The sequence below is a fragment of the Syzygium oleosum genome, unplaced genomic scaffold, assembly GCF_021117445.2.
Source record: "Syzygium oleosum isolate NSW1041296 unplaced genomic scaffold, Sole_v2.1 Sole_v2.09, whole genome shotgun sequence".
Classification (NCBI taxonomy): Eukaryota; Viridiplantae; Streptophyta; class Magnoliopsida; order Myrtales; family Myrtaceae; genus Syzygium; species Syzygium oleosum.
Window position 1 is genome coordinate 8,602,581 of NW_026607493.1, and position 24,271 is coordinate 8,626,851.

Genomic DNA, 24,271 nt, shown 5'->3' on the forward strand with positions numbered 1-24,271 from the left:
GAACTTGAAATTTTAGTAAATTAAAAAAAATCAAGAACTTGATTAGAAGAAAATGCACAAATTTAAAAACCAAAAGTGGACTTTTACTTAGGTTTTGTTTGTTTTCGCGAAAAATGTGACATTTTTCTGCAAAATGTTTTTCGATGAGTCATTTTCCGGTGTTTGGTTGAGATTCGAAAATGAACTGGAAAATATTTTTAGTCATTTGATAAGGAAAATCTCCTAAATATACATACATTATACGAGCACCGGTGACATGCGCAAGGGTAGCCAAGAAACCCGGCACGAGCACTGGGGTCTCTAGCCTGGATCCCTGACTCTCGAGCACGAACATGGACACTTGTCTTGGGTCCACCGAAACCGAGCCCGAGAACTTAGTGCTTGTGCCCAACTCCCTGGCGCACCGACCCTGGTCTATGAAGGCTGGCCCAAGTCCCTAGTGCTTGGGCCTGGTTCATTGAGGCCGAGCCTCTAACCCTAGTGCCCGAGACCGAGACCCAAGCGCTCGAGCCTAGGTCAATTGAGGCTGGGCCTGGGACTTCGGTACTAGTGCTTGCATCCGAGTCCATCAAAGCTGGGCCATGAACCCGGTGCCCAGGACTTGGTTCCCTGCGCCCGGACCTGAGTTCATTGAGGCCAAGCCCTAGTACCCAGCGCCCGAGCTCTGGTCCATCAAGGCTGGGCCCCGGTCCCCGACGCTCGCGCTTTCGTCCATCGAAGTTGGGCTCGGGATCCCGGTGCTCGCGCCCAAGTCCATCGAGACTGGGCCTCGATCCTCGACACCCGCGCTTGGGTCCTTCAAGGTCAGGCCTAGGACCCCAGAGGCCATCGAGGCTGGGCCCCTACCTTTTTCTGCTGACTAGCAAAATATTTTCCGTTGACTCATCTATTAGTAAAATATTTTCCATCGACTCATTTTCCTAAGCGACCTAAAAGCCAAAAAATGAAAACAATTATGTTTTTTCGAAAATAATTTTTTGCCAAACAAAAGGAGCCTCCGTGAAATTCTCGATCGTCTTTAATTTCTACGGTTCAAATTCTTTATTTACCACCAGTTGAATCTTGTAAGCAGTTAAATTTGACTCGGGCGGCACGAGATGAGCTCCCACGGCCGGGTTAAAATGTCGAGATGCCCAGGACAAGAGAAGCGACCGCTTGCGTTTCCCACAACCGTTCTCAATTCAAATTTTCTGTAAAAAGCACCGCTTTTGAAGCCCCCTCTCGTTCAAATATCCCCCCTCTCTCTCTCTCCACACTTCTTTTTTTCCACGGTCTCTCGCTCTACTGTCCGCAAAGCAGAGAGAGAGGTTGTCACGCTTGTCTTGTCCGCACTCCGACCCGCACTGCAAAAGCTCCAGAATTTCTCTCTCCAACCGGCGAACCAGGAACAGAAGTGTTCACCTCCTGACACTCAAAAGACGTGCTTCTTCTAATCATCCTCTTTTCCAAACCCCAAAAGCAACCCACCCCCCAAATTTCAGTCCCTCTCTCCTTCTAAAATCTTCCAGCGTTGTCTTCACTGCAAAGACAACCAGCGACGAACATAAAGAGGAAATGGAATCCCCATCGCCCATCTCCGGCCCGCAACAGCAGCAGCAGCAGCAGCAGCAGCAGCCGCCCTCTTCCAAGAAGAGCTTCGTCACCACTCTCATGGAAGCCGCCGCCCTCCGCTCTCCTTCCTTCAAGGAGGACACCTACTTCGTCTCCCACCTCAAGCCCTCCGAGCAGAAGGCCCTCCAAGACCTCAAGCTCAAGCTCTCTTCCTCCCAGCCCTCCGGCGACGGCGACGGCGAGGGCGACGGGGACGGCGTTGGCGTTGCCATGTGGGGCATCCCTCTCTTGGGCGGCGACGAGCGGGCCGACGTCGTCCTGCTCAAGTTCCTGCGTGCCCGAGACTTCCGCGTCGCCGACGCGCACGCCATGCTGGAGAAGTGCCTGGCTTGGAGGAGCGAGTTCAAGGCCGACGGCATCGTCGACGAGGACTTGGGCTTCAAGGAGCTCGAGGGCGTGGTGGCCTACATGCGCGGGTACGACAGGGAAGGACACCCGGCGTGCTACAACGCGTATGGGGTCTTCAAGGACAGGGACATGTACGAGAGGATCTTCGGGGACGACGAGAAATTGAAGAGGTTTCTCAGGTGGAGAGTCCAGGTGCTGGAGAGAGGGATCAGCGCCCTGCATTTCAAGCCCGGCGGTGTCAATTCCATCATTCAGGTGACTGATCTCAAAGACATGCCCAAGAGAGAGCTGAGGGTCGCGTCCGCCCAGATCCTGTCCCTGTTTCAGGACAATTACCCCGAGATGGTCGCTCGCAAGGTAGATTTCGCTCTTCTTCTTTCTGGGACCTTTATCATTTTTTTGGGGCGTGGGGTGGTTTCCTTCTGTTTTTCAAATCTTGATGTGAACGGAAGTTCGAGTGATGGCGGGGTGTTCCTGTGACTGTGAGTGACTTACCTCTTTTGTCTGGTTCTGGGCTTTGATGGGTTTCAGATTTTTATCAACGTCCCCTGGTACTTCAGCATGTTGTACTCGGTGTTCAGTCCGTTCTTGACTCAGCGGACCAAGAGCAAGTTCGTCATCTCCAAGGAAGGCAATGTTGCGGAGACTCTCTACAAGTAAGCCTTAGAAAAAGCTCAGACATTTCATACGCCTAGCAGATGACTTCACTGTTTCCGTGTAGATCTAGAAAAGCTTTTTCTCGATTTGGGTTGATTTCGAGGTAGTCTCTGTTTCTGTCCGTGCCGTTTTTGGCTTCTGGCTTTTGCTTGGTACGCTGGACGCTTCGTTAACAATGTAGAATTCAATTGTTGTCAGATTCATTAGGCCAGAGGATGTTCCTGTTCAGTATGGAGGGCTGAGTCGACCCAGCGATCTGCAGAACGGTCCTCCGAAGCCAGCGTCTGAGTTCACCGTCAAAGGCGGAGAGAAAGTCAACATCCAAGTAGAGGGGATCGAGGTTCACTTCGCTTACATTCCACCTTGTTATAAACCCAGAAATTCATGCCCCATGACATGTAGATCAGGAATTTGTTTTCCAATGGCAATTCTCTTGAATGTTTTTTGCTTATGTTGTGCGCGAATTGGGGTGTTTGATGTTTTAGGCTAACGCGACGATAACGTGGGATATAGTGGTGGGAGGCTGGGATTTGGAGTACAGCGCCGAATTCGTGCCCAACGCCGAGGGGAGCTACACCATCGCGGTCGAGAAGCCCCGGAAGATGTTCCCGTCTGAGGAAGCAGTCCACAACTCCTACACCGCCCGTGAAGCAGGCAAGATGGTCATCTCCGTGGACAACACCGCCTCGCGGCGGAAGAAGGTCGCCGCTTACCGCTACATCGTCCGCAAAGCCCCCGCATTTTAAGCTTCTGTCCCCATTTTTGGTTTAACCTTTATTCCCTACCTCACTCGTTAAAGAGCTTGGGGCATTATGATGCTTGCGAGCCATGTCTGGTAATGAATGCCTCGCTGTATAAATATGGTGCTACTGGTTGTTATATGGTATTTTATGTTGAAGAAAGGCGAGATTTAACATAAACAAAACACAAGCGAGTACTCAGGTTTCAGGTTTCGTTACGTCGCGTGTCCGTATTCATCTGTTCCGAGAAATTGAAGCATGCCCCCTCTGTCAGGTGTGAGAAAAGCAAAAGCTTTCGTTGTTTGGTCAGCTTCAGCAGTGGGACATGGAAAGAAACTGATCACTGGATTCACAAGAAAATCAGAAGAGCTTTCCTTTTTATCTTTTCCCTTTATCTTTTCTCCGTTGTTGCCCGCTCCCCATTTGCTTTGCGTCTTTTGGGTCAGATAATCTTGAAAACGAAGATTTGTTGCAGGTGGGTAGATCCTTTTTTTGGCAGTAGTTTTCGAAAATGCCGATTGAATTCTTGGTACTGTAGGAAGGAAGATGGCGTGATCCATTCAAACTCTCTGTTTCACACTTCTGCAGAGTGCAGACATCTCTGCGAAGGTTTCAATGATTTCTGATTCGGGGGGAAGTGAAAAGTGACGTTTAGATATTCATGTGGGAAAGCGCGGGGGTCACGGGTCGGAGGCTTTGCTTCCGCTCTATCGACAATGTGAAATTTCTGATGATTCAAGAAAATGGTTGGTTGCCATTGAATGACATTGTAGACTTGATAATAATCCTAGATGGAGGTAGAACCGTGTCCAGTCGTGCCGATACAATGCTAAAGCTCGAGCTCGGTCTAGTATTAAAACTTCTGCTGGAGCTTGAATCGATTAGAAAATCGAAATGCTCAGACTCGACTTGAAGACGACCAATCTACGAAGGAGGTCGAGCTCAAGCTCGAACAATGCGTGTACACGCATTATTCTATTGATATTAAATTAATTTTAAAAAAAATTTAACAAAAGCTTATGTGGATTCTCGATCCAATGGAGTTGAGAATTGGCGAGTTCAAACTTGACTGGACAAGATATTCAAGTAGCTTGAGCTCGAATTCAATTTAAAATAAGAGAGATCGATCTTGAGTAATTACCGAGAGCCCAAACTGTTAGCGAGTAGCTTGGTTTAATTACATCCCTAGTTTCTATGGAACATTCAACAGTTTTAAGCAAGCTCGGGAGCTATAGAATGATTTAACTTTGTGTAATTTACCTTTTTGTAACCTTACAACTCACCTAATTAAGCAGACTCATCTCTCAAGAACATATCTTCTACCGTAAACATTCGGTGGCCAATCACTAGATTGAAGGATGAGCACACGCCGAGATCTCTCATTCCATTTGCAATGGCTTGCGGTACGCATTTAGATTCAACGTTTTCATTACCATCGCCGTATAAAGATATCAATATTAATATGTTGAAAGAACACAAATTAAATATTTATAAAGAACTCCAAGATCTATATCTTGATCTAGTTTGAGAAAGTAAAACCTCTATATTTAGATTTAAATCTAAATCGAGAGAGGAGAGCGGCCTAATTTTGAAGAGGTTATGGAGCCACGTTACGAACATTTTCGGTGGCTGTCGACTGGACGAATGATCGAACTGATCTCCACATTCAGTCAAGATCGGCTGAATTCATTCACACACACACACAAAACTCTCAAAATAGATTAGGAGACAAAAGAAAAGACAATAAAGAAAAAGAAAAGCAAAGACTCCCAACTGAAAAAGGATAATTACTATCTTACATTACACAAAAAATAGGGCTAAAAAAAAACCCTTTCTTTATCTCTCTTTATCATTTTTTTTTTACCTATATTAATATATACAACTTTAATATACTACTTTTGTAAGCACATTCATTTAGATAAAGAAAAGGTTTTAAAGAGATAATTCGAATAAAAAAAATAAAAAAAGCAAGAGCACCTCTTCTTTCCAGAGAGCTTTTTTTAGTACCTAGTCGGGCCATCTTTTGTTTCACTTTTGAAAAAGGTGAAAACAGAGGCAACCAGAACACGACACGTTTTGGTCAATCCTTTGGTTTGCAGGTGAAATTCTTGAAAAGATGGAGAAGAAGAAAATGTCCTCCGCGCCTTTGATTTCGGACGAGCCCTAGCAAATGACCAAAGTTCTTCTAGGCAGGCTTAGCAGTTGGCTGTACGTCACGTTGAAATTAAATTCAAAAGCCATTTTATTCTCGACAACATGATACACATTGGTACCATCGAGCCTCCAGCAATTTATTTTGCCGCTTTCAAGCGGCGAGCCAGAATTGTTTGAAACGGGAGGTATGCGTATGCGTGTAGGTGGAGTCGATGGTCTCCGGCCGACATCATGTTTCCTGAATTTTTCGCCGTCGATTTGAACGGAAATAAATTTCTGGATCGTGCGTGTTAAAATTCTGTTGAGCGACTAAGATATCGTCTATTTCAATCCAACTGGGAAAGACTATAAAGGCACGGTGTCTCTTGAGGATTCAGTCCAATGAGATCTGTTACGTTTCACTAACCGTATGCGTATAATTTGTCAAAAAAATCTTACACGCTCGACCTGTGATATTTGGGAATTAACCGGTGGTTTTCTTGGAATTTAAATGTTTAGAAAAATCAAATCTTTTGCATACACAATGAAACACCACATGCGTTGAGTGCAGGTTTTGTTCGGATCGGTTCTCACGGATCGAGTGCCTCTGGGTTTGGCGGTCCTATGCACCACAACGAGATGGTCTCCTGGGTTTTCTTTTAAGAAGGCCCTCCGTTATTTAAATCAGACAAGTATATCAAAATTAGAGAGAGATACTAATGTTCTACGATTTCTAGGAATGCCTCAACCATGAAACTTAAAGTGATGCCACTGCGGACAATTAAGGCGTTGCACAAACAATAATACGATTAAACTTACTGAAAAAGTACAATCCAGTTCTGTAATTTTTGAAAAATGTAATCAAATAATAAAATTTATCGAATCAATGCAATCATGTACTTTCTTAGCTCCATATATTTTTATGTGACAAATTTTTTAGTGTGTTTTCAAGGACTCGTGGTGCTGATTGGCGCCATCGCCTTTGGAAGGATGAGGTCGCCGAGGAAGGTGGGGCTCTCTCCCTTACCTCCGGTTTTCCTTTTCTATTTTTGGTTTTTCTCTTTTTCACTTTTATTTCTCTTTTTAATTTTTTTGGTTTTTTTAACGTGTCACTCAATCAGTGCCATCTACCCTTGAAAGATAATAAAAGAGATTCCATGTCAACTACGTTAATTGGATAAATTTTATGACTTGATTTAAATGTAACTGAATCGATCCGAGTTATTCTTTGGTGACGGATCGGAGGAAGGGAGGAGCTTGATTAGCCTCGAAAGACATTCGGCTTCAACTTATGGGAATTGACGACTAAGGGGCATGGTTAGAAAAGATTCCAAACTTTACTGTACAAATTATAAGTTTGACCATATTAAAAAATCAATGTAATGTGAACCTTTTCTTTTCCAAACTGATTTATCATTACATCGAAACATTTTGGTAATAATAAACGTTGAAACGAGCAGGGGTGTGCAAGAAGACTTACAAAACCGACATGATTAGGTAGGTTTCAAGATGGATATCAGAGGTTGCAAGAGATGTTTCAAGTTCTAAACTTTTAAATGGGTAAAGTATATAGTAGGTTTCGTGGTTAGTGGTCATACCCAATCAATACCTTATATGTTAGACACTGCGCAGAGTACCTTATAGAAAGATTTGGGCATCCTATACAAAATTTCAGAAAATGCATATTTACTAAACTACTAATGATTTTTCTATTTTCTTGACATTTTTTTTCATGTTTAAGTGTGTGAATTGATGGGAAGAAGCGTATATATTGGTCGCAGTTTACTTCCAATGTCGTGTTTTATGCTACTATTATATAAGCATGCACTTGAATATGAATGAAAGTGGGCCTTTATGTGGTCTATTTGATGTGTTAATAAGATGATTTGTGGCATTCTTCATCGAGAAAATGACACAAATAATTCCTGAACTTTTAATTTGTTCAATGTAGTCCCTGAACTTTAATCTAATATTCAATTTAGTCTCTGAACTTTTGATTTGTTTAATGTAATTCCTGAACTTTTAATATGTGTTTAATTTAGTCCTTGAACTATTTGAAAATATTCAATATAATCCTTCCATTAATTCAAGTGTAGGGACTATATTGAACATTTTCATATAGTTCAGAGACTAAATTGAACACATATTAAAAGTTCGAGGATCATATTGAACAAATTAAAAGTTCAGAGATCAAATTGAACATTATGTTAAAGTTCTGGACTACATTGAACAAATTAAAAATTCAAGGATCAAATTGCATATTAAGTCAAAGTTCAAGACTATTTGGGTCATTATCCCTTCTTCATCTGATAAATATTTTTTGAAATTACAAGGTAGTACACAGTACTAGTTCTGAGACAATTATGAGACCGTGTACGGTTGGCTATAGGTTTCAGAAACTTAGAATCGGTGCCTATAGAGTAGGTTTCAGGGTGCCCCTACCTACCCTAAAATCTACACACCCTTGAACATGAGCACCATGAGAGCCTCGGTTCGTATTGAATCGCGAGAAGTGTCTTCAAACCTTGGGAGCCCCATTCTTTGAACCGAAGCAAGATGGGCGAGGAACCAAATTCACCGCCCAATGTTGGGCTAGAGCTTGAGACTTGTGTTTTTTCTCTTGCCCAATTTCAAAGTTTAAGATGGCCACCTTGGGGCGGTTGCTTTTCCGGGTCCAGGGGACTCGTATAGATTTAGCGGCCAGCGAAATTGAAGCGGCCTAAACCGGGAGAACGGAGTCTTATGCTGTTAGGCAGAGCACATGAATGATGCACCCTAAATGGCGAGAGTCTAGTAGCTGAAAGCATTACTAGCTCACGCTTTGACCCGAGTAAACTTTTGGATCTTATTTTTCAAAGACATACAACTTTGCACTGTAGCTAGCCTATCACCGTTTCTGCACCATTTCATAAGGGTTTTCTTCTTTGTTGCAACCAGGCCTAGCACCCTGCGAGGGTCCACCCTGAGAGCCCAACAACTTTTAGACAAAGTCTTTCATGCAGACCTTCGTATTTCATAATTTACAGACCATAATTACCAGTTTGATAAGTTTTAAACCTCGTTTGTTTATTTTTACTGGTAGGATTCCAATTTCTAGGTTTCTTGTGTTTGGAAAGAAATCAAAACTCGAATGTGAATTATTCATTGAAAATTATTCTTTAAAATGTGTGGAATTGGATGCATAGCAACTCCTAATAGTGAGATTCCACAAGTTAGAATTTAATTTGCAATTTCGGTAAATTTAATAAAAAAACAATCAGAAAATATTAACAAATTATAAAAATTGAAACAAAAATGGAAAAAAAAATAGATCCGGCACTTGTCTCAACCAATGAACCATTAAATACTCAATGATGGGGCAGTGTCCCACCCTAAAGTCCTCGATTTAATAATCTCTGCGTGATCATCCAAATAAAGGAAAATGACACAAACCATATTTGTACTTTGATTTATTGTGCAATATCGTCCTCAAACTATTAATTTGTTTGACGTGATTCCTAAACTTTTGGTCCAATATTTAATGTGGTCCAATAATTTTTAAACATTTTCATATAGTTTAGGAACTGCATTGAACATTTACCAATAGTTTATAGACTACTATGAACAAATTGAAAGTCTAAGAATGATATTGTACATTGGGCCAAAATTCATGGGCCACATTACACAAATTAAAAGTGCAGGAACGATGTTGCACATTGGACCAAAATTTAGAGACCATTTGTGCTATTATTCCTCCAAATAATTAAAAGGATTATTATGTCAATGAATGCGATAGCATGGAATGGAAAAATCGTTTTCAGATTCCCAGTCAACGAAGCCAAACGAGGCCTTGATTGCTTCAAGAGTATGTCAAGATCAATCTCGACATTTAAGAAAAAGACGTTGGGGGAAAAGAAAGTCGTGGTCAGGCATGGAAACACATGCCTTTGTAGGCCCGGTGGAATTGAAAACCACCGTTCCCAGCGCCCAACACGACGGACGGGGACGATCCGAAGTGTCTCAGAAGTCAAAACAAAATATAAGTGGGGAGTCGTCTATAGACGCGAGGCCCTACACAGATCCCTCCCAACCAGAAAACACAAAAAGGTTCAGCATCCCAGCTTGTTATAGCTATGAGCGCCGAGTTTTGCCATACTGGCAAAACAAAGTATTGAAGCCGACAGAACACATGCGAGTGTGGCCTCGCTGCCCAATAATAGAAGCCATCGCATTATTGCATTATGGGCACCGGCCTGGGGATCTATTCAGTTTGTCTGCATAACTTGGGCAATGGAGTTACGACAGACGGCCACAGCTTAGGCACTGAAGGAAGAGATTTTTTTACCTGGCGTATACGAATTTCGGCTTCAGTCCGTGAGTCGATGTCGAAACCTTCTGCAGCAGTCGCTTACATCCATGGAGTCCACTTTGTTTTCTTCCTGGGAGCAGTAAAACAAACTTCCATGTCGCTTTTTTTTTTTCCTTCTTTCTTTCGGCAAAAGAAATTGCATCCCTGCTGTTAAAAATTAACAGTTCTGAAGACACTCTCACCAATAAGTCCACTGGCAAAGAAGTATAATGTCCCCGCTCAATCCATTGCTCAAGCTATTTTACACAGATTGGAGAAGATGAAGGCTTTGGGTAAACACGAACTTGATGAAGACTATCTGCCAGGTAGAAATTTCTCAACCAAAAAGAAAAATTATACATCATCAAGTTTGTCTGCAAAAAAGAAACAGGGGATAGAAACAGTTCTCTCTAAGTATATTCGACAGCCAGACAAGGTTTTAATATTGCCTTCCAATCTGCTTAATTCAAGTACAATTATGCCCAAGAAAACAAAAGAGCAGGCATGGGAGGAGAGTTCCAAGAAAATTGCGTAAAAGTGGATCCACTGTCAAGGAAGCGTGTTCTTCACCATTCCATGTCACCTCCTGCGACCCGCTAAAGAAGCCCACAGCACTGGGCGTATTTTGCTACACTGTTTGAATCGCGACATGGCTTTTGCATTTGCAAATTAAATGCAACAGAGACAATTCAAAGTCTTTCCAAACTGACCTTTTCAACTGTAGCATACTTTCCCCTGACAATTGAGGTCTCCAAGCAGCTTGTAATGTATCATGCAGTTCGTTATTCTTAAGCTAAACAGCCAGATCCTCATTAAAACAAAAAAATAAAGTCCTCATCAAACACTTTCAACTTAATTTCATATTCCCCTATCTTTCCAAAAAGAAGGCATGTTTCACATCTCTGTTTTATACAAAAGAGTGACCCTAATAAACAATCAATACATTAGAGAGCGAGAGTTTCCACGACAAGAATTCATTCATTTTGCAATAGAAATCCTTACAAATTGAACAATTGTTTCTCTCGTTTTGCTCCCATTGGACAAATTAAAAGAAAAATTATATGCACTAGAATGCCCAATAAACATGTAGGTTACCAAGAACGAACAAATCCCGCGAAAAGACAAAAGGCACAAAAATTTACTAAGGTTAAGGAAAAAGATTGATACAGAACATATAGTGTTTCTCGCCTTTTACCACCATTGATGAACAAGGACTCCACTCTGCCTGAGAGAATTGAAGAGGTCCAGGCACTGACCGTAAGTTTTTTCATACTTTGAACTCCTCTCACCGGGACAACACCTCTGCCACCGATTGTAATGGCACTCAAGAAATATCTCATCGATCAAACAGATAGCTCCAGTTTTAAAGAGCCGCGGAATCAAGTCGAATTCAGTCCCTTCTACATCCATTTTCATCACCACAAAATCCTTCGCAGACACCGTTCTCTTCAACCATTCTGCGAAGTCAAACCCTTTGATCTTGACAACCTCTCCATCAGATTTAGCAGACGACTGTATAGGCCGAATCCTTCCCATCCCTCGCCCCTTAACAACCTCGACCTTGTGGTCGGGGTCTCGATTTATTTCAAAGAACAGAGACTCATTCTTCACCCATGCCGCGTACGGCAACAACGTAACCGCCTTCTTCGTCTTGTACTCATCGTGAAAGGTCTTATCCGCCTCAATTGCATACACTTCGAAAGTCTTGTTCTGCTTGGGATACTGTTTTCTGAACCAACTACCTATACTAGACCCATAACTCCGAGCTCCGACATCAACATACACATATCTATTCTTGAAACTAATATCGACCATTGATGGCACATACTTTATGTTCTGTATATTCCTTTTCAAAGTAATCCAAGGTTTCAAGGGTTCCTCCTCTATCAATGGCTCTGCATTCCGGACCAATTTTTGCTTGTACTCCGGGACAGAGCACTTATTCTCCGAACTGACTTTACTTCTCCTAATCAAATGGCTGTGAATGTCGGAATCCCCAACTTTCTTCAGAACAATTTCCCTTATTCGTGGCAACGAAGATTCAAAACCATCAATGTCGTGCGACCTTAGCAGCGTGCAATGCTTGAACATCTCGAGGAAAGAATTGAAACTATAGGTATCATTAGCCCTTACGTGCACAACGAGGAACCCTTCGAGTTTCAGCGTCCTCTCGAGCTCGGCTGCGACGTCCACCGGCCTCGGGAACCCGTCGAAGTGGCCGGCACCGGAGAAGATAAAATCGAAAGTGTCGTCGCGGAACGGCAGGCGGTGCAGCGCTCCGGATTTAACCAACGGAGGAGACGCTTTCTTGGCAATCCCGATCGAGTCCATCACGCCAATGTCCCTCAGAGCGAAAACGTCCTCGCCGGCGACGGAGCCCACGCACAGGGTCCTGTGCACCGGCGACAGGAACGCGTCCACCATCAGATCCTGGAACACCGAGGAGTAAAACCGGACGGCCTGAATCCACTCCTTGCTCTCGCGGGGGTCGCGGCGCTTGGGAGCCGCCGCCGACTGGGACTTGGCGGCGGCGGAGGCGCCGGAGTCGCCGGAGCCGGCCCCGGCGATGGCGAGGTTGATGTTCTCGGGGAGGGAGAAGAAGCAGAAGTCGCCGAGGTCGCAGGACTCGCCGGCGATGGTGACGACGTAGGCGAAGCGGAGGACGACGAGGACGACGCCGAAGAGGAGGGCCCGCACGAGGATGTTCCGGAGGAAGCTCGGTTTGGCCGGAGCCGGCTCCATCGCCGCCGGAGGCACCGCGATCTAGAGTCGGATCTGAGAGCGAGACGAATACAGTAATACACAGAGAGACAGAGAGACAGAGAGAGAAAGAGAGAGATGGGGGGGGGGGGGGGAGGGGGATTTATCGGGAGCAGAAGCGAGCGGAGGTGTGGTTGGCTCCGACGAGGGAGAGGCGGCGGGGGGCGGCGGAGGAGATTGGAAGATGGAGAGGAGGGGGAGCGGAGAAACGGGGAGGAGGAGGAAGAGGCAGCATGGCGGAGGAGGGAGGAGGAGGAGGAGGAGGAGATGGAGGAGGCGACGGTTACGGTCTCTCGCTCCTGCGACGGTGTGTCTTCGAGTTATAACAAGAGAAAAAAAGAGGGTGACGACGAAGACGACGATGGCGGCGGCGGCGACCGGTACGGCCGGTTGGAGGTCAGAAACGGACCGCGATCGATGAGAAAAGTTGGGGCCGAAATGGGAAATCGATGTCAGAAAATTTTATTTTCTTTCGTGATGCGAGTTTCCTATTTTTGGAATTTCCTTTTGGGAAAGAAATTATTAGTGGGGGAAAATGGAAAGAAATTTGGTATAATTAATTTCGTTTTGTGAGGATTTATATGAGACGCGATAATGCGACTTTCCAATATTTTTGGGCATGCGGTATGTACCAAATGACTAAAATTTTTGCTTTTCCGCTTAATTTGAAATCCTGCAATTCGCGCGGGGTTTCTAAAAACTTGATTACAGATCCGTATACTCATATATAATATTTTCGTAGTTTTCTAAAATATTAATAATGTCTCTTCGTGTTAGCGAAAAAGTACAAAAATACCTCTTGATTATCTTTAGCCGGAAGCAAACAGGTTTGTTTGAGAAATTGACCGACATTCCCTTTAAGTCACCAGCCTCTTTAAAATTTTAAAATTTACCAGCATGCCCAAAAGTACTATGCCATTCAATTGGAAAAAAGCAAATATTCAAGCAAACATAAATTACCGAATCAATAAAAATTAAAATAAAATAAATGCACAAAAATAAAAGAGAGAAAGAATAGAGAAAGCCGGCCAAGTCGATTTATAGTATAGTAATTCGGTCCTCACCGAATTCGCTCCTCAGATTCGCTCAGGAGTTTCTTCAAATTCACTAATCTGATCCAAAGATTACGAAATGTTGATTGATTGCGGAGCCCAAAATTTCTGTAGGCGCCTTGCGGGTCCCCTACTCCCTAGGATCTTCCCTTATGCTAAGCTCGAGGCAATTTACCAAAATTGGTTTTCGAGCTTTGAAAATAATGAAGCCGACACCAATCAATTTTATTAATGGAGGCTGATTAGACCCTCAAATTCTAAAAAGTTTTACGAAAAATGAACTGTCTAAGTGCATTGTGTGAAGGAAAATGGTTTATTTACGAAAAATATTTAGAGATCCAACGTCCGGGGGTCCGGTTGTGCGGGGGTAGCCACCCTGCAATGCCCTTTCGGTACCACATTTTCATTTAAATAATTCATAATTCATTTGTCATTTGATTTCTTGAAGTACGAATGCAATTTTATTTTATTGAGCCGTATCGGGCAAAAGGTTCACGTCGCTTTACTCCTCGGAATCCACCTGCAGTGTGTTTTCATGCGTTTTGAAAACATGTATGCATGTGTACATGACAATGACATGGCAAGTATAATGTTTCTTGATAACTTGAAAACTACGCACACATATATGCAATTATTATGCATGCGTGAGTAACTATGTGTTTCGAATCTTTATTTGATGATGCATGTATACATGTTTCGAAACAACATAGTTTGTTATATTACTTGGCTTGTTCGGGCACATAATATATTCTAGTGGACACATGTTTTCTGGTAGATTTTCTAGAGTGTGGGTTTTGGAAAGTCTGCAACAGTTTTCATGAAAACATTCATGATTTTAAATAGTTATTCTGTAGACAATTTGAATATCCGCGGGACCTTGGCTCTCGTCGAGTAGCGATTCGTTTACAAGCTACTTTGGTCGTTTACAAGCTACTTTGGTCGAACTTCGATTCTCCTCGGAATTACTATCGCTTAGAAGAGATCAGCCTCTGTGTATTGTGGTCCTGAAGTCCCAAAGTACCCGGCCTGCTGAGAACGACCGAGAGGGGGCAAGGGAGAGGGCCGAGGAGCGCTTCCGGATGAGCCCTCCGGCGCTTGAGTTAGAGAGCATAGTGGAGAGGAGACGAAGAGAAAAAAAGGGGACGGAAGATGTGTCGATGCCTTATTTCATACCATCAAAGGGACCAAAATGACCGGAATCGCTGTTCGTGTACCTTGTTATCTATTTGATATTTCGCAGTACAATACTATACTAATATACTTAATATGATGGATGGAAAAGGGACTTTGGAATAGAATCGGGACCTAAGCGTGACAACCAGGGGTAGCAGCAGCATCCTAGCACTGGGAGAGTAACAACGGATAGGGTGGTAGGACGAGGATGAAGAAGAGGAAGGAGGGAGGACTCACGGGGGGGGGGGGGGGGGCTCTCGTTGGGTCATCCCGTGAGCTTTGCCTGAGGCCAAAAATGCACCAAAACCAAAACCCACACAAGCTCTCAAGTCTCGAGGCAAAGCCGTTGGTAAATCGCTCCGTCTGTTATGCAGGCAAAAGCGAAAAGGGCACGCCTTTTCTGGACCAATTGTCAGGCTGGTTCTGCAGATTTTGCTTTGTGAAATTCTTGCGTTTGCTGTTCGGCACGGTCGGTACAGCCGTTGGCACTTGGCAGCTGAGCTGCGGATGACCTTTTCCGTGTCTTTTTCCAAGGAAACATGTCAAGGATTATTTTGTTAAAAGGGAATCCGTCGTGGTCTTTTATTTCAAATAAGGATATGAATTGAACGAGTTAGCTTTAAATAAGTGCCTAAACTCGCCGGTCGGTGATAATTTGACCGACAGTCGAGCACTTGATTTTTCCGGCGGCCGAAACAATGTATTTTTGTCCAAAACGATATATGGATATAGATTAAAAAGATCAAAGAAAAACTAAAAAAGCCAAAAAAAGAAAGAAGAAGAAATTTAAACGAGAGGAGAGTGGTCTCAACAACACAGATGGAGTTTTGTCATTCTTATTATACTCAAGGACATGGTATTGGCAAGTCTCTATCGACATTTTGCTTCACAGTAGATACAAGTTTCAACTCAAGTATACAAGTCTTCATAAAGCTGCATTATAGTTTCACAATGACAATAACAAAAGTTCATCCAAAAATGTTCAAATTATTAGGTAGAGGAAGAAACATGTTTTCAAAACATGTATACGAGAGCAAGAAGAATCTCAAAACTCTGGCATCCCATTGTAGTCCCACCCGTCCGGAACCGCAGGCGCAAACAGGGAAGAGCCAAAGCGCCACGATGGGAAAAAGTATCGAGAATTTGAACATCTTGTGCACATACGATGCAAGGGAGTCGCCACGCACCATCTGTTAAAAGAAAACTAGGATGGTTGGAAAACCTAGGCACACGCGTGAAGGTAGTAGTGGTCAATTGCGAGAAAACCAAACGACTACAATCAGGAGGCGTATTACGGCGCCTTGGATTAGGTTAGCGCCCCGACAACGCCTTTTCGAAGTCGTATTTTTTCTTGAACAAGTCCTCGAATGCAATTATTAATATATGTATATATCCTAACGTTGTGAGTGGAATCTTGGTCTTTCAAGGGACGTTATCCGGTAAAGACTTTCACATCCTTTGATGCCCCTGCATGGTTCCGTGTTTTTTTTTTTCGAACATGTGCAAGATGTGCAAAAACAGGCATGAGTCTTTAGGTGTAACGTGTACGAGATACAATTGACTAAATGATGGTTATAAAATGGTGCATGTTTAATTATGAAAATGACGGCGCCATATTGTTGTTTGCCCTACTTAGACCGGAATGTTTCCGTCCTTTTGACCATGTAGGCAATAACTGGTTTTGAAATTTGAAAATAGCTTTACGAAAATATCCATAATTTCCTAAATATATTGAGAAAACGTGGAACACACGGGCCTCGATTCATGATCGGGCGGCCATTACCTGTTTATCATTAGGTCCGCCTAGACCGATCCCCTCGATATTACATAAACGAAAGTATTCAAAACAGATAAAGTAACTATCTAGATTTTCCAACATAATAATTGCCTATTTTATTCAAGAAAATTGTATATTTCACCTAGCATAATAACAAAATGCATCCATTAAAATTCCCAATCTTATATTAGCATTATGACGACTATGAATTTGTTTTAAAAGACGGTTTACAACCCTTACATGGACTCTGCCTCCTCAGATCGGAACCTCGTTAAAACACCGAATCTACCCTCAAAAAAGTGATTAGCAACTTGAAAAGAGAGTAAAAAGAGAGATGCGATGAATTACCTCGAGAAAAATAGAAAATTCTTGGAATTTTTTATCTGAAGTTATAGTGAAATTTTCGAAAGGAGGAAAAACCTTGCACAAGGGAATAAGGGCCTTGAGCAAGGCCCTAGATTTGCTGCACAAGGCTGAAAAAGTCTTGTACGAGGGGGCCCAGGCCCCGCACAAGGCAAGAATTTCGAACAGATTTGAGCCAAGAATTGTCTGAACCGTGAGCATGTATTGGGTTTTGGCATATGTGCTTGGTCCATCTAAAAAGGAAACAGATGAACATTTCATTTGCCAGTTTGGTTTATGAATCAAACTTAGATATGGGAAAATGGACTCTTAATTAGTTCAATGTGGTTCCTAAACTATAGCCTAACGCGCAATGTGGTTTATGAACTTTCAATTTGTTTAATGTGGTTTATGGACTTTTGGAACATGTTCAACTTAGTCCCTGAACTATATGAAAATATTCAATATTGTCCCTAAACTTGAATTAATGGAAGGATAATATTAAACATTTTCATATAATTCGTGGACTAAGTTGAACAAGTGCCAAAAGTCCAGCGATCATATTGAACAAATTGAAAGTTTAGGGACCACATTGCACATCAAGTTAAAAATTCATGGACCACATTGCACATTGAAAAAAAGTTCAGGGACTATTTGTGTCATTATCCCCATTAGATGAAATGCAAATTTTGAATAGAATGGAGCCAATGATGGTTAGAACCAGTATCCTATATTAGGTTCGACAATTGCTTTCGGTCCCTATGGCGAGTAAATTCACCTTGACTTTCGCTTGCAATCAGATCACTCTTTCCGCTTTTCAATAGCTTTCCATGAAAGTCGATACGAAATCGAACGACTTTGGTAAAATGTCGAAAAATCAAAGTTCGGCGACCTCGATTCAATTAGGCTAAAGTTAGGCGACCGGGTGCGAAATGTTCTCTTTATAGTCCCGACGAGATATTGGACAAAATGACTCGGTTGAAGGAGAAAGTGAAATTGGGCGATTCGATCATTCCAAAACAACGGCAAAGTTGATGACCTCGGACGTAACTTGCCCGCCACGGACGGTTCTTTCAGCAACCTTGTCCACCGAATGAGCTCGTTATACGGACAGGACAAGTTTGTGGTCTTTCCACTGCTTCGACCATCAAATGCTCCTTCCTAGTCAGCCCCGCTCGTCGTGTTCTAGGCTCCCGAGCATCGACACGTGTCCCTTTCGGCATCGAAAACTGCGGGTATCGCACAATGAGAAATGCTGTGATTCCTAGGTAGGCGTCACATCGTTTGGAAGCGGAACAAGAAAGCGGACGAAGGAGACGAGACGAGACGGGGACGAGGAGGTCGAGGGCATTCTTATTGTCAATCGATCACCCTGTTTCGGTTTCGCTTTCTCCATCCATTGCCACACGTCACGGCGCGGTTTTAGAGGAATTAAATTGAATAGTATCGGACCAAGAAATGCCGGACTCTGGGGACGGGACGCCGAAAAGGTATGTCCAGCCGCCGCCGTCGATGGCCGCTAGGGCTTCGCGCGGGCCTGGCGCGGAGAGCCAGACTGCAGCGGCGGGGCTCGGGGTGTCGTCGGTTTTGAGGCGGTGGAAAAGGGAAGATATGCTGAGGAAAGGCGGGTTGGCATCGAGGGGATCGGCTTTCCTGTTCTCGTTGCTCGCTTTCATTATAACGGCCAGCAACGAGCACGGTGGCTGGAGAGATTTCCACAAGTACGAAGAGTACAGGTAAGTATGATCACGGCGAGAAAATAATGTACAGAAAGAATCAATCACAGAACTCGTGTTTTTCTTTTATTCGACGCAAGTGGATCCAATTGTTCTATGAATGTGATTTGTTCGGTCTAGTAGAACAAGTTCGGACGTTAATAACTCGTAATCACTCCCATTTGGGCAATTGAGAGTTTGAAACTGATCGACTTGCTTATGCGCGGAACGTGATCCTATCAGGTATTTGTTGGCGATCGCGATTCTGTCGTCCTTGTACACGGGGATTCAAGCAGTGAGACACATTCATCAAATCTTTACGGGAAATCAATTCCTTCAACAACGGACGTCCGCCTTGATCGATTTTTGCGGCGATCAGGTGCTTGATTTCTCCTTCCCTCAGGTTTCTGCTTCTTCTGCAATTGTTGGCCTCTTATCGTCTTGAGAAAGGTCAAACTGCATTTTCTAGGAAACAGTCTTCCTTATCCTTTACTTTATTTGCTTACATTGGAATCATCAAACGGTCTCTGTCATTGGACATACTTGAATATTGATCCTGAATTTGCCCCGAGGATCACAGCAAAGTACACGAATCGATTCTGACTCTACTGTGAGTTTGCCGTTCAGTTCTCACGAAGGTATCAGAGGGAACTGCAAGTAAAGAGGGAGAAAATGTACTGATATGAAAATTTATGAGGATCAATCCGGATCAATAGTTCCAAGTTTCTGGGAAATTTTCCAGTAATTGTCGCTTCCTGGTCCGTGTCATTGGTCATGTCCAATCTGGCACAACACATAGTAAACAATCTGTATAATACAGAGCATCCAGCGCAAGGTTGTTGTCACCATATGAAAACCAGTGTTTGACCCTGAATAATCTATGACTACTTCATGAAGAACGTGTCTGCTAAAAGGGACAGACAATTTGCTGGCAATTATTGATGGTTTATGTCATCTGTTTTTGAGTCTCTGATCCTCTAAATTTGATCACTTGAGGAAAGTTTGCCGGACCATCTGAAAAGTCAACTGATTTTCGTGAGCATCTTGGCTTTGGGTGTTGGTACAGGTCATGGCATACCTTCTAATATCAGCGGCATCCGCAGCCATTCCCATGACAGATAGGATGAGGGAGGGAACCAACGACATGTTCACGGACTCATCTGCGGCCGCTATCACCATGGCTTTCTTGGCCTTCTTCTCGTTGGCGCTGTCGGCAGTTATCTCCGGATATAGACTGTCGACGCAGTCTTATATCTAGTCTTCGATCTCTTTGTATCTAAGGATGGTTTGATTTTTGCTTTCACCAACAATACATAATCCATCCGTGCGGTGTGAAATGGATTGAATTGTAAATTAATCTTCAAGAGAGTGCGGGTTTCACTCCGATTTCAAGAATAAAAGAATGAAGTTGGACTAGTGCCAAGTATTTCTTGCTGAGGATTCTCAAATGGATATTCATTAGGTAAGAAGATAAGATCATACTATTTGGCGTACTATAGTACTCTTTTTCCATTATTAAATCCCTTGAGAAATACCGGCCGAAATTAGGAACCTTGCAATTGCACACTTGAGAATGGCAAATAGGACACACTGTATCCGACCCGTCATATATGAGAAAAGAATTAAGTAAACCTAGTACATATACTTTCCGACAAAAAAAAAAACCTAGTATATATATACTAAAATAATGGATGGTTAGATCTATGGGGCTTGCCCATTTTTAATGGTCTAGATTCACTTTAGTATTCTGACTTGTTAATTGAATTAGCTCAAGGAACTAAGTTGCTCAGCAGTTTCCAAGAAACCACTTAGCGGTGACTTGACTGGACATTTCAGCGTTGAAAAGGAAGAAGGTTCTATTGGCTCCTAGGTATGCTTTGTGGACCATTCATATATGGTGCGTATCGTTTTCCTTCTGCCATCTTCGCCAGATATTGACACATGACTCGTATGTTTTGCTTGATAATCAGTGTATTCAGGTCTCTATTTAGCCAGAGATGCCACCATCTTTTGCATTGCCTTTTGTCATCTTGTTCCAAGGTTCAGTTGCATGTACTGAACGAGGTTGCTGCAGAATAGAAAAGTGATAGGAAATGTGTAGAAAGTGAGAAACTTTGACCCTTTCCAAATGAAAAGCGTTACAAATGAGTTTTGCTAATTCAAACTTTGAGCAGACATAGATTTTGCTCGACGCCGTGTTATTCTTTCTAGTTCTACAAACAAATGAACGAATTGAAACTATGAAATTTCCTCACGAACAGAAAGCCTACCCTATAAAGTACAGTTTCAATGTACATTACATATCTGTGTGTGTGTGTGTTGGGGGTAACTTTTCACCGTCCTGTTCTATATCGGAGTGGGAAGCTTCAGTTTAGAAATGAGTCGAATTCCGAGCTCTCTCTCGGCTCTTCCTTAGTCCTCGGGAATATTTCGTCCCAATATAGGCTTTGATGCATGTACGATCCCCCGTACTTCCCTGATCCCGGGGCTCCGTGACTGTCTGAACTTTGCAACATTTGCAGAGTGAAGGGCGCTTGGTCCCCTGATCTCTGCAACCTCGTACTCTCTATGGAACTTAGATAGGTAGAGTTGTTAGAGTGGCCCGCCACGGTAGAGGGCCTGATAGGCGTTGGCGCGATGCTGCTGTTGTTATTAGAAGGAAGAGGCCGGTTCACGTATTGAGTGCTGCTGCCACGTGCTGCGGGGACGTCATGGTTGTGCTTGCCTTCGTAAGTCGTGATGACAGCCCGCACATCATGAGGCGCTCGCTCGACGTGCTTCCGCACGGGGCATCCAGGGTATGTACATTTATAGTAGCTCCTGTGGATCAACAAAAGTAGGAGAATCAATGGTTGGTTCCACAACCAAGTCTTCTTTTCTCTCTTCTTTTTTTCCCATTTAATTTGAATATATGTTTAAGATGTGAAATTCAAGGGTCAAGTACCTTGGATTGTGGTTTCCCTTCACCACTTTCTGTCCATACTTTCTCCATCTATATCCATCATCAAGAATATCAATCTCACTCATTGTCTGAACCACGACTCTAGGCTCTCTCACAGTCCTATTGCCAGAAGCTGAATAGCTCTCATATTCATTCTCTCCTTTCCTGGAAAGAAAAACAAACATTCAACATTCAGTCGTTTTGCAAAAGAAAAAACCACAATTCTTTTGGTCATATCATCATATAAGGCAACTCACAATCGCTTCGCTTCAGGTTCGCTTCCATCGTCATCGCCTGCAGAGTTGCTCATCTGAGAGTTCTCTTCGAAATCCTCATCGCCCATCGAGGCCGAAGAGTCCTGCTGCCCGTTTTCGGAGCACCCGCCCAAAGCCAATTGATCGTGAGGCTCTAAATATGCGGTGGAAGAGGGTGGAGGCTGAATCGATTGGGAAGACGATCTCCTGGTGGACAGTGGCTTGGGGTGGTTGTGAGTTCCCTTGTAGACAATCTCGGTAATGTGTCCATCCAAAGATCTCTCGACCTTCTTCTTCGTCGGACAGCTTGGGAACGTGCACTTGTAGTAGCTGCGCGGGTTCTCGCTCCCTTTCACTTGCTTCTGACCGTACTTCCTCCAATTGTACCCATCATCAGATTTCTTCTGTTCTCTCATAAAGTAGGATGGTTGAGGATTAGTATTCGCATTGGCCTGGAGTGTTTCAGAAGGCGGTGTTAGGCTCTGTGTGCTTGTTTGGCTAGCGGGGATCGCCGAGTTCTGAATCAGCGCAAACTCCGATGTTTCGCGTCCTCTCTTCTCTAGCGACACATCCGATAGCATCATGGGTTTATAGTAATTCCACGATTCTTGAGTCTTCGACGACACCTCCTGTCCAAAGGTAGATTAATATCCATCTTTAGAGAGAGAATCTAAGTAGCGTTCACCAAATTTCAGAGACATTCGCTCAGCTTGTTCCTTTCTTAAACTTTTAGCTTATGTTGAAATTCAATCTATATGGCACTCCTACAGGGTAAACGATGAAAGCTCACCCTGTAAAATTCTGCGCCCACCAACTTAATATAGACAATAATCGATGCACAGACGACGCGCACACAAACAGAGACACCGTCTATTTTGTACACAGCACACGAAAACGAATCATTTCTGTCATGAAATCTCTTAAAGAAAGATAACCACCCCGTAGACGATTGATGACTTGAATCAGTTACCAAATGTCCCACATAATGGATATACTAATGTACGAGTAATTCGTGAAAATTTCGCGGATACAATCCATCGATATGGATGGTCTAACTTCTCGTTTTCTGTAAATTAACAGGCAGTAATCACTAGGAGCTAAAAGTAAATGAGTAGAACAGGTAGACCTAAGAGATCATTACATGTATTCTGGGCAGATTGTCGAAACAGATTAGAAAGCGTACCGCTGAAACCAAGGCGGAAGAAGACTGAGACATGGAGGATGACGACGTGGCGGCGGCGGTGCGTGATTGATGGGGTTGGAAAGAGAATTCGGGAAAGCCCTTCTCTTCCCCCTTGACGGCACCGCCATAGCCGCCGCACCTCCAGCTGGCTGCTTCCCCAGCGAAAGCTCCCACGGTCGGAGACTCAACCTGCACATACCAAACAGACACCCCCCGAAAACGGTTTAATTAAACCTCAACAAGTTCGAACGGGCCATGAACGTTATAACGAAGACAGAGGCTATCGAGCATGAGGCGAGGCTCTCACATTGGAAGTCGAGAAGAGCAGAGGCGAGTCCAGGAGGTCGGTGGGGCTCAAGCCGGGAGGGATGGCGAAGTAGGTGGAAGGCGAGACCGGAGGAGGCGAGAGGGGCAGGGAAGGAGGCGGGTTCGACCTGAACCTGGGGACTTCCATCGACCCCGTGGTCATCGTGGTCGTCGAGGGAAACCCCCAGCTGCTACTGTCCATGCCTAGACCGCCGTTCAACAGATCAGTGAACGAAGATTTCATCTGGGTCCTCTCTCTCTCTCTCTCTCTCGTTCTATTTTTCGTGCAGGCGTTCGTGCTGAATTGTACGAAGTGAACGAAATGGAAAGATTCCTAGAGAGCGCGAGAGACAGAGAGGGAGGGAGGGAGAGGTGGATACGATCCGAAGGCTGACTCAGAGAAAACAGAGCTGTTTGCGAGTGCATATATATACAGAAGGGAAGGGGTCTTGGGTTTGGTGGTCGTGGGAGCTTCTTCTGTGAAGCTGAAAGAGAAGTTTGACCGTGGAAAAAAATGGGGATCCGGGGAGGTTCGGTCAAAGGTTGCGGGTTTGACTGGCGTATGGAAAAGGCGGCTTTGATCGGGTCAAAGTTGTGCATACGTGTGCATTACTGCTTTTTGCAGGGTCTCCTCCGCTCGCTCTCTTTCTTGGCTATCTTCTGGTCTCGTTTGGGTACGTGTTTGAGATAGTTTATCTTTGTGGAGGTGGGGTCATTACCATGACAAAAAAAATCGCCCTGATTCGACACGTTGTTGGGCTTTGCTTTGTTTCTTTTTGCTCGGAAGATGTCCGGGGGCCATGCATTGCGAGAGCTGAGGGTGACCGCGGTTTGCTTCGCACCAGATGTGGAGCTGATTGTGTGTTTAACTGGAAAGATGGAATTTGAATTTTCTGTCATTTTTTTTTGTCTTTGCCATGATGGAGATCCGACGGTGCGATTCGTTGTGGGG

General features: G+C 43.8%; 4 protein-coding genes across 5 annotated transcripts; 2 read left to right on the plus strand and 2 right to left on the minus strand.

Moving 5' to 3' along the window:
• Positions 1-1,406: 1,406 nt before the first annotated feature.
• Positions 1,407-3,518, plus strand: LOC115694369 (patellin-6). The gene is made up of 4 exons (XM_030621500.2): positions 1,407-2,316; positions 2,491-2,615; positions 2,815-2,956; positions 3,102-3,518. Exons 1-4 carry the CDS (start codon positions 1,555-1,557, stop codon positions 3,360-3,362), a joined length of 1,290 nt encoding a protein of 429 aa, XP_030477360.1. The 5' UTR covers positions 1,407-1,554; the 3' UTR covers positions 3,363-3,518.
• A 5,704-nt stretch (positions 3,519-9,222) lies between these two features.
• LOC115693807 (uncharacterized) lies at positions 9,223-12,832 on the minus strand. Its single transcript, XM_030620869.2, has one exon. It carries the CDS (start codon positions 12,556-12,558, stop codon positions 11,008-11,010), a length of 1,551 nt encoding a protein of 516 aa, XP_030476729.2. The 5' UTR covers positions 12,559-12,832; the 3' UTR covers positions 9,223-11,007.
• Positions 12,833-17,832: 5,000 nt separating this feature from the next.
• LOC115661961 (CASP-like protein 4B4) lies at positions 17,833-20,070 on the plus strand. Of its 2 annotated transcripts, none has more exons than XM_056314879.1 (3): positions 17,833-18,656; positions 18,879-19,038; positions 19,702-20,070. In XM_056314879.1, the coding sequence occupies exons 1-3, from the start codon at positions 18,379-18,381 to the stop codon at positions 19,891-19,893; spliced, it is 630 nt and encodes a 209-aa protein (XP_056170854.1). In that variant the 5' UTR covers positions 17,833-18,378; the 3' UTR covers positions 19,894-20,070. The 2 variants fall into 2 exon arrangements, with proteins under 2 accessions (XP_056170854.1, XP_030440008.1); XM_030584148.2 differs by having other exon boundaries at positions 17,842-18,656; positions 18,879-19,014.
• A 665-nt stretch (positions 20,071-20,735) lies between these two features.
• LOC115662344 (probable WRKY transcription factor 33) lies at positions 20,736-23,714 on the minus strand. Its single transcript, XM_030584497.2, has 5 exons — positions 23,321-23,714; positions 23,014-23,202; positions 21,834-22,459; positions 21,580-21,741; positions 20,736-21,455 (listed from the first exon to the last, which is right to left on the minus strand). Exons 1-5 carry the CDS (start codon positions 23,561-23,563, stop codon positions 21,002-21,004), a joined length of 1,674 nt encoding a protein of 557 aa, XP_030440357.1. The 5' UTR covers positions 23,564-23,714; the 3' UTR covers positions 20,736-21,001.
• Positions 23,715-24,271: the final 557 nt, after the last annotated feature.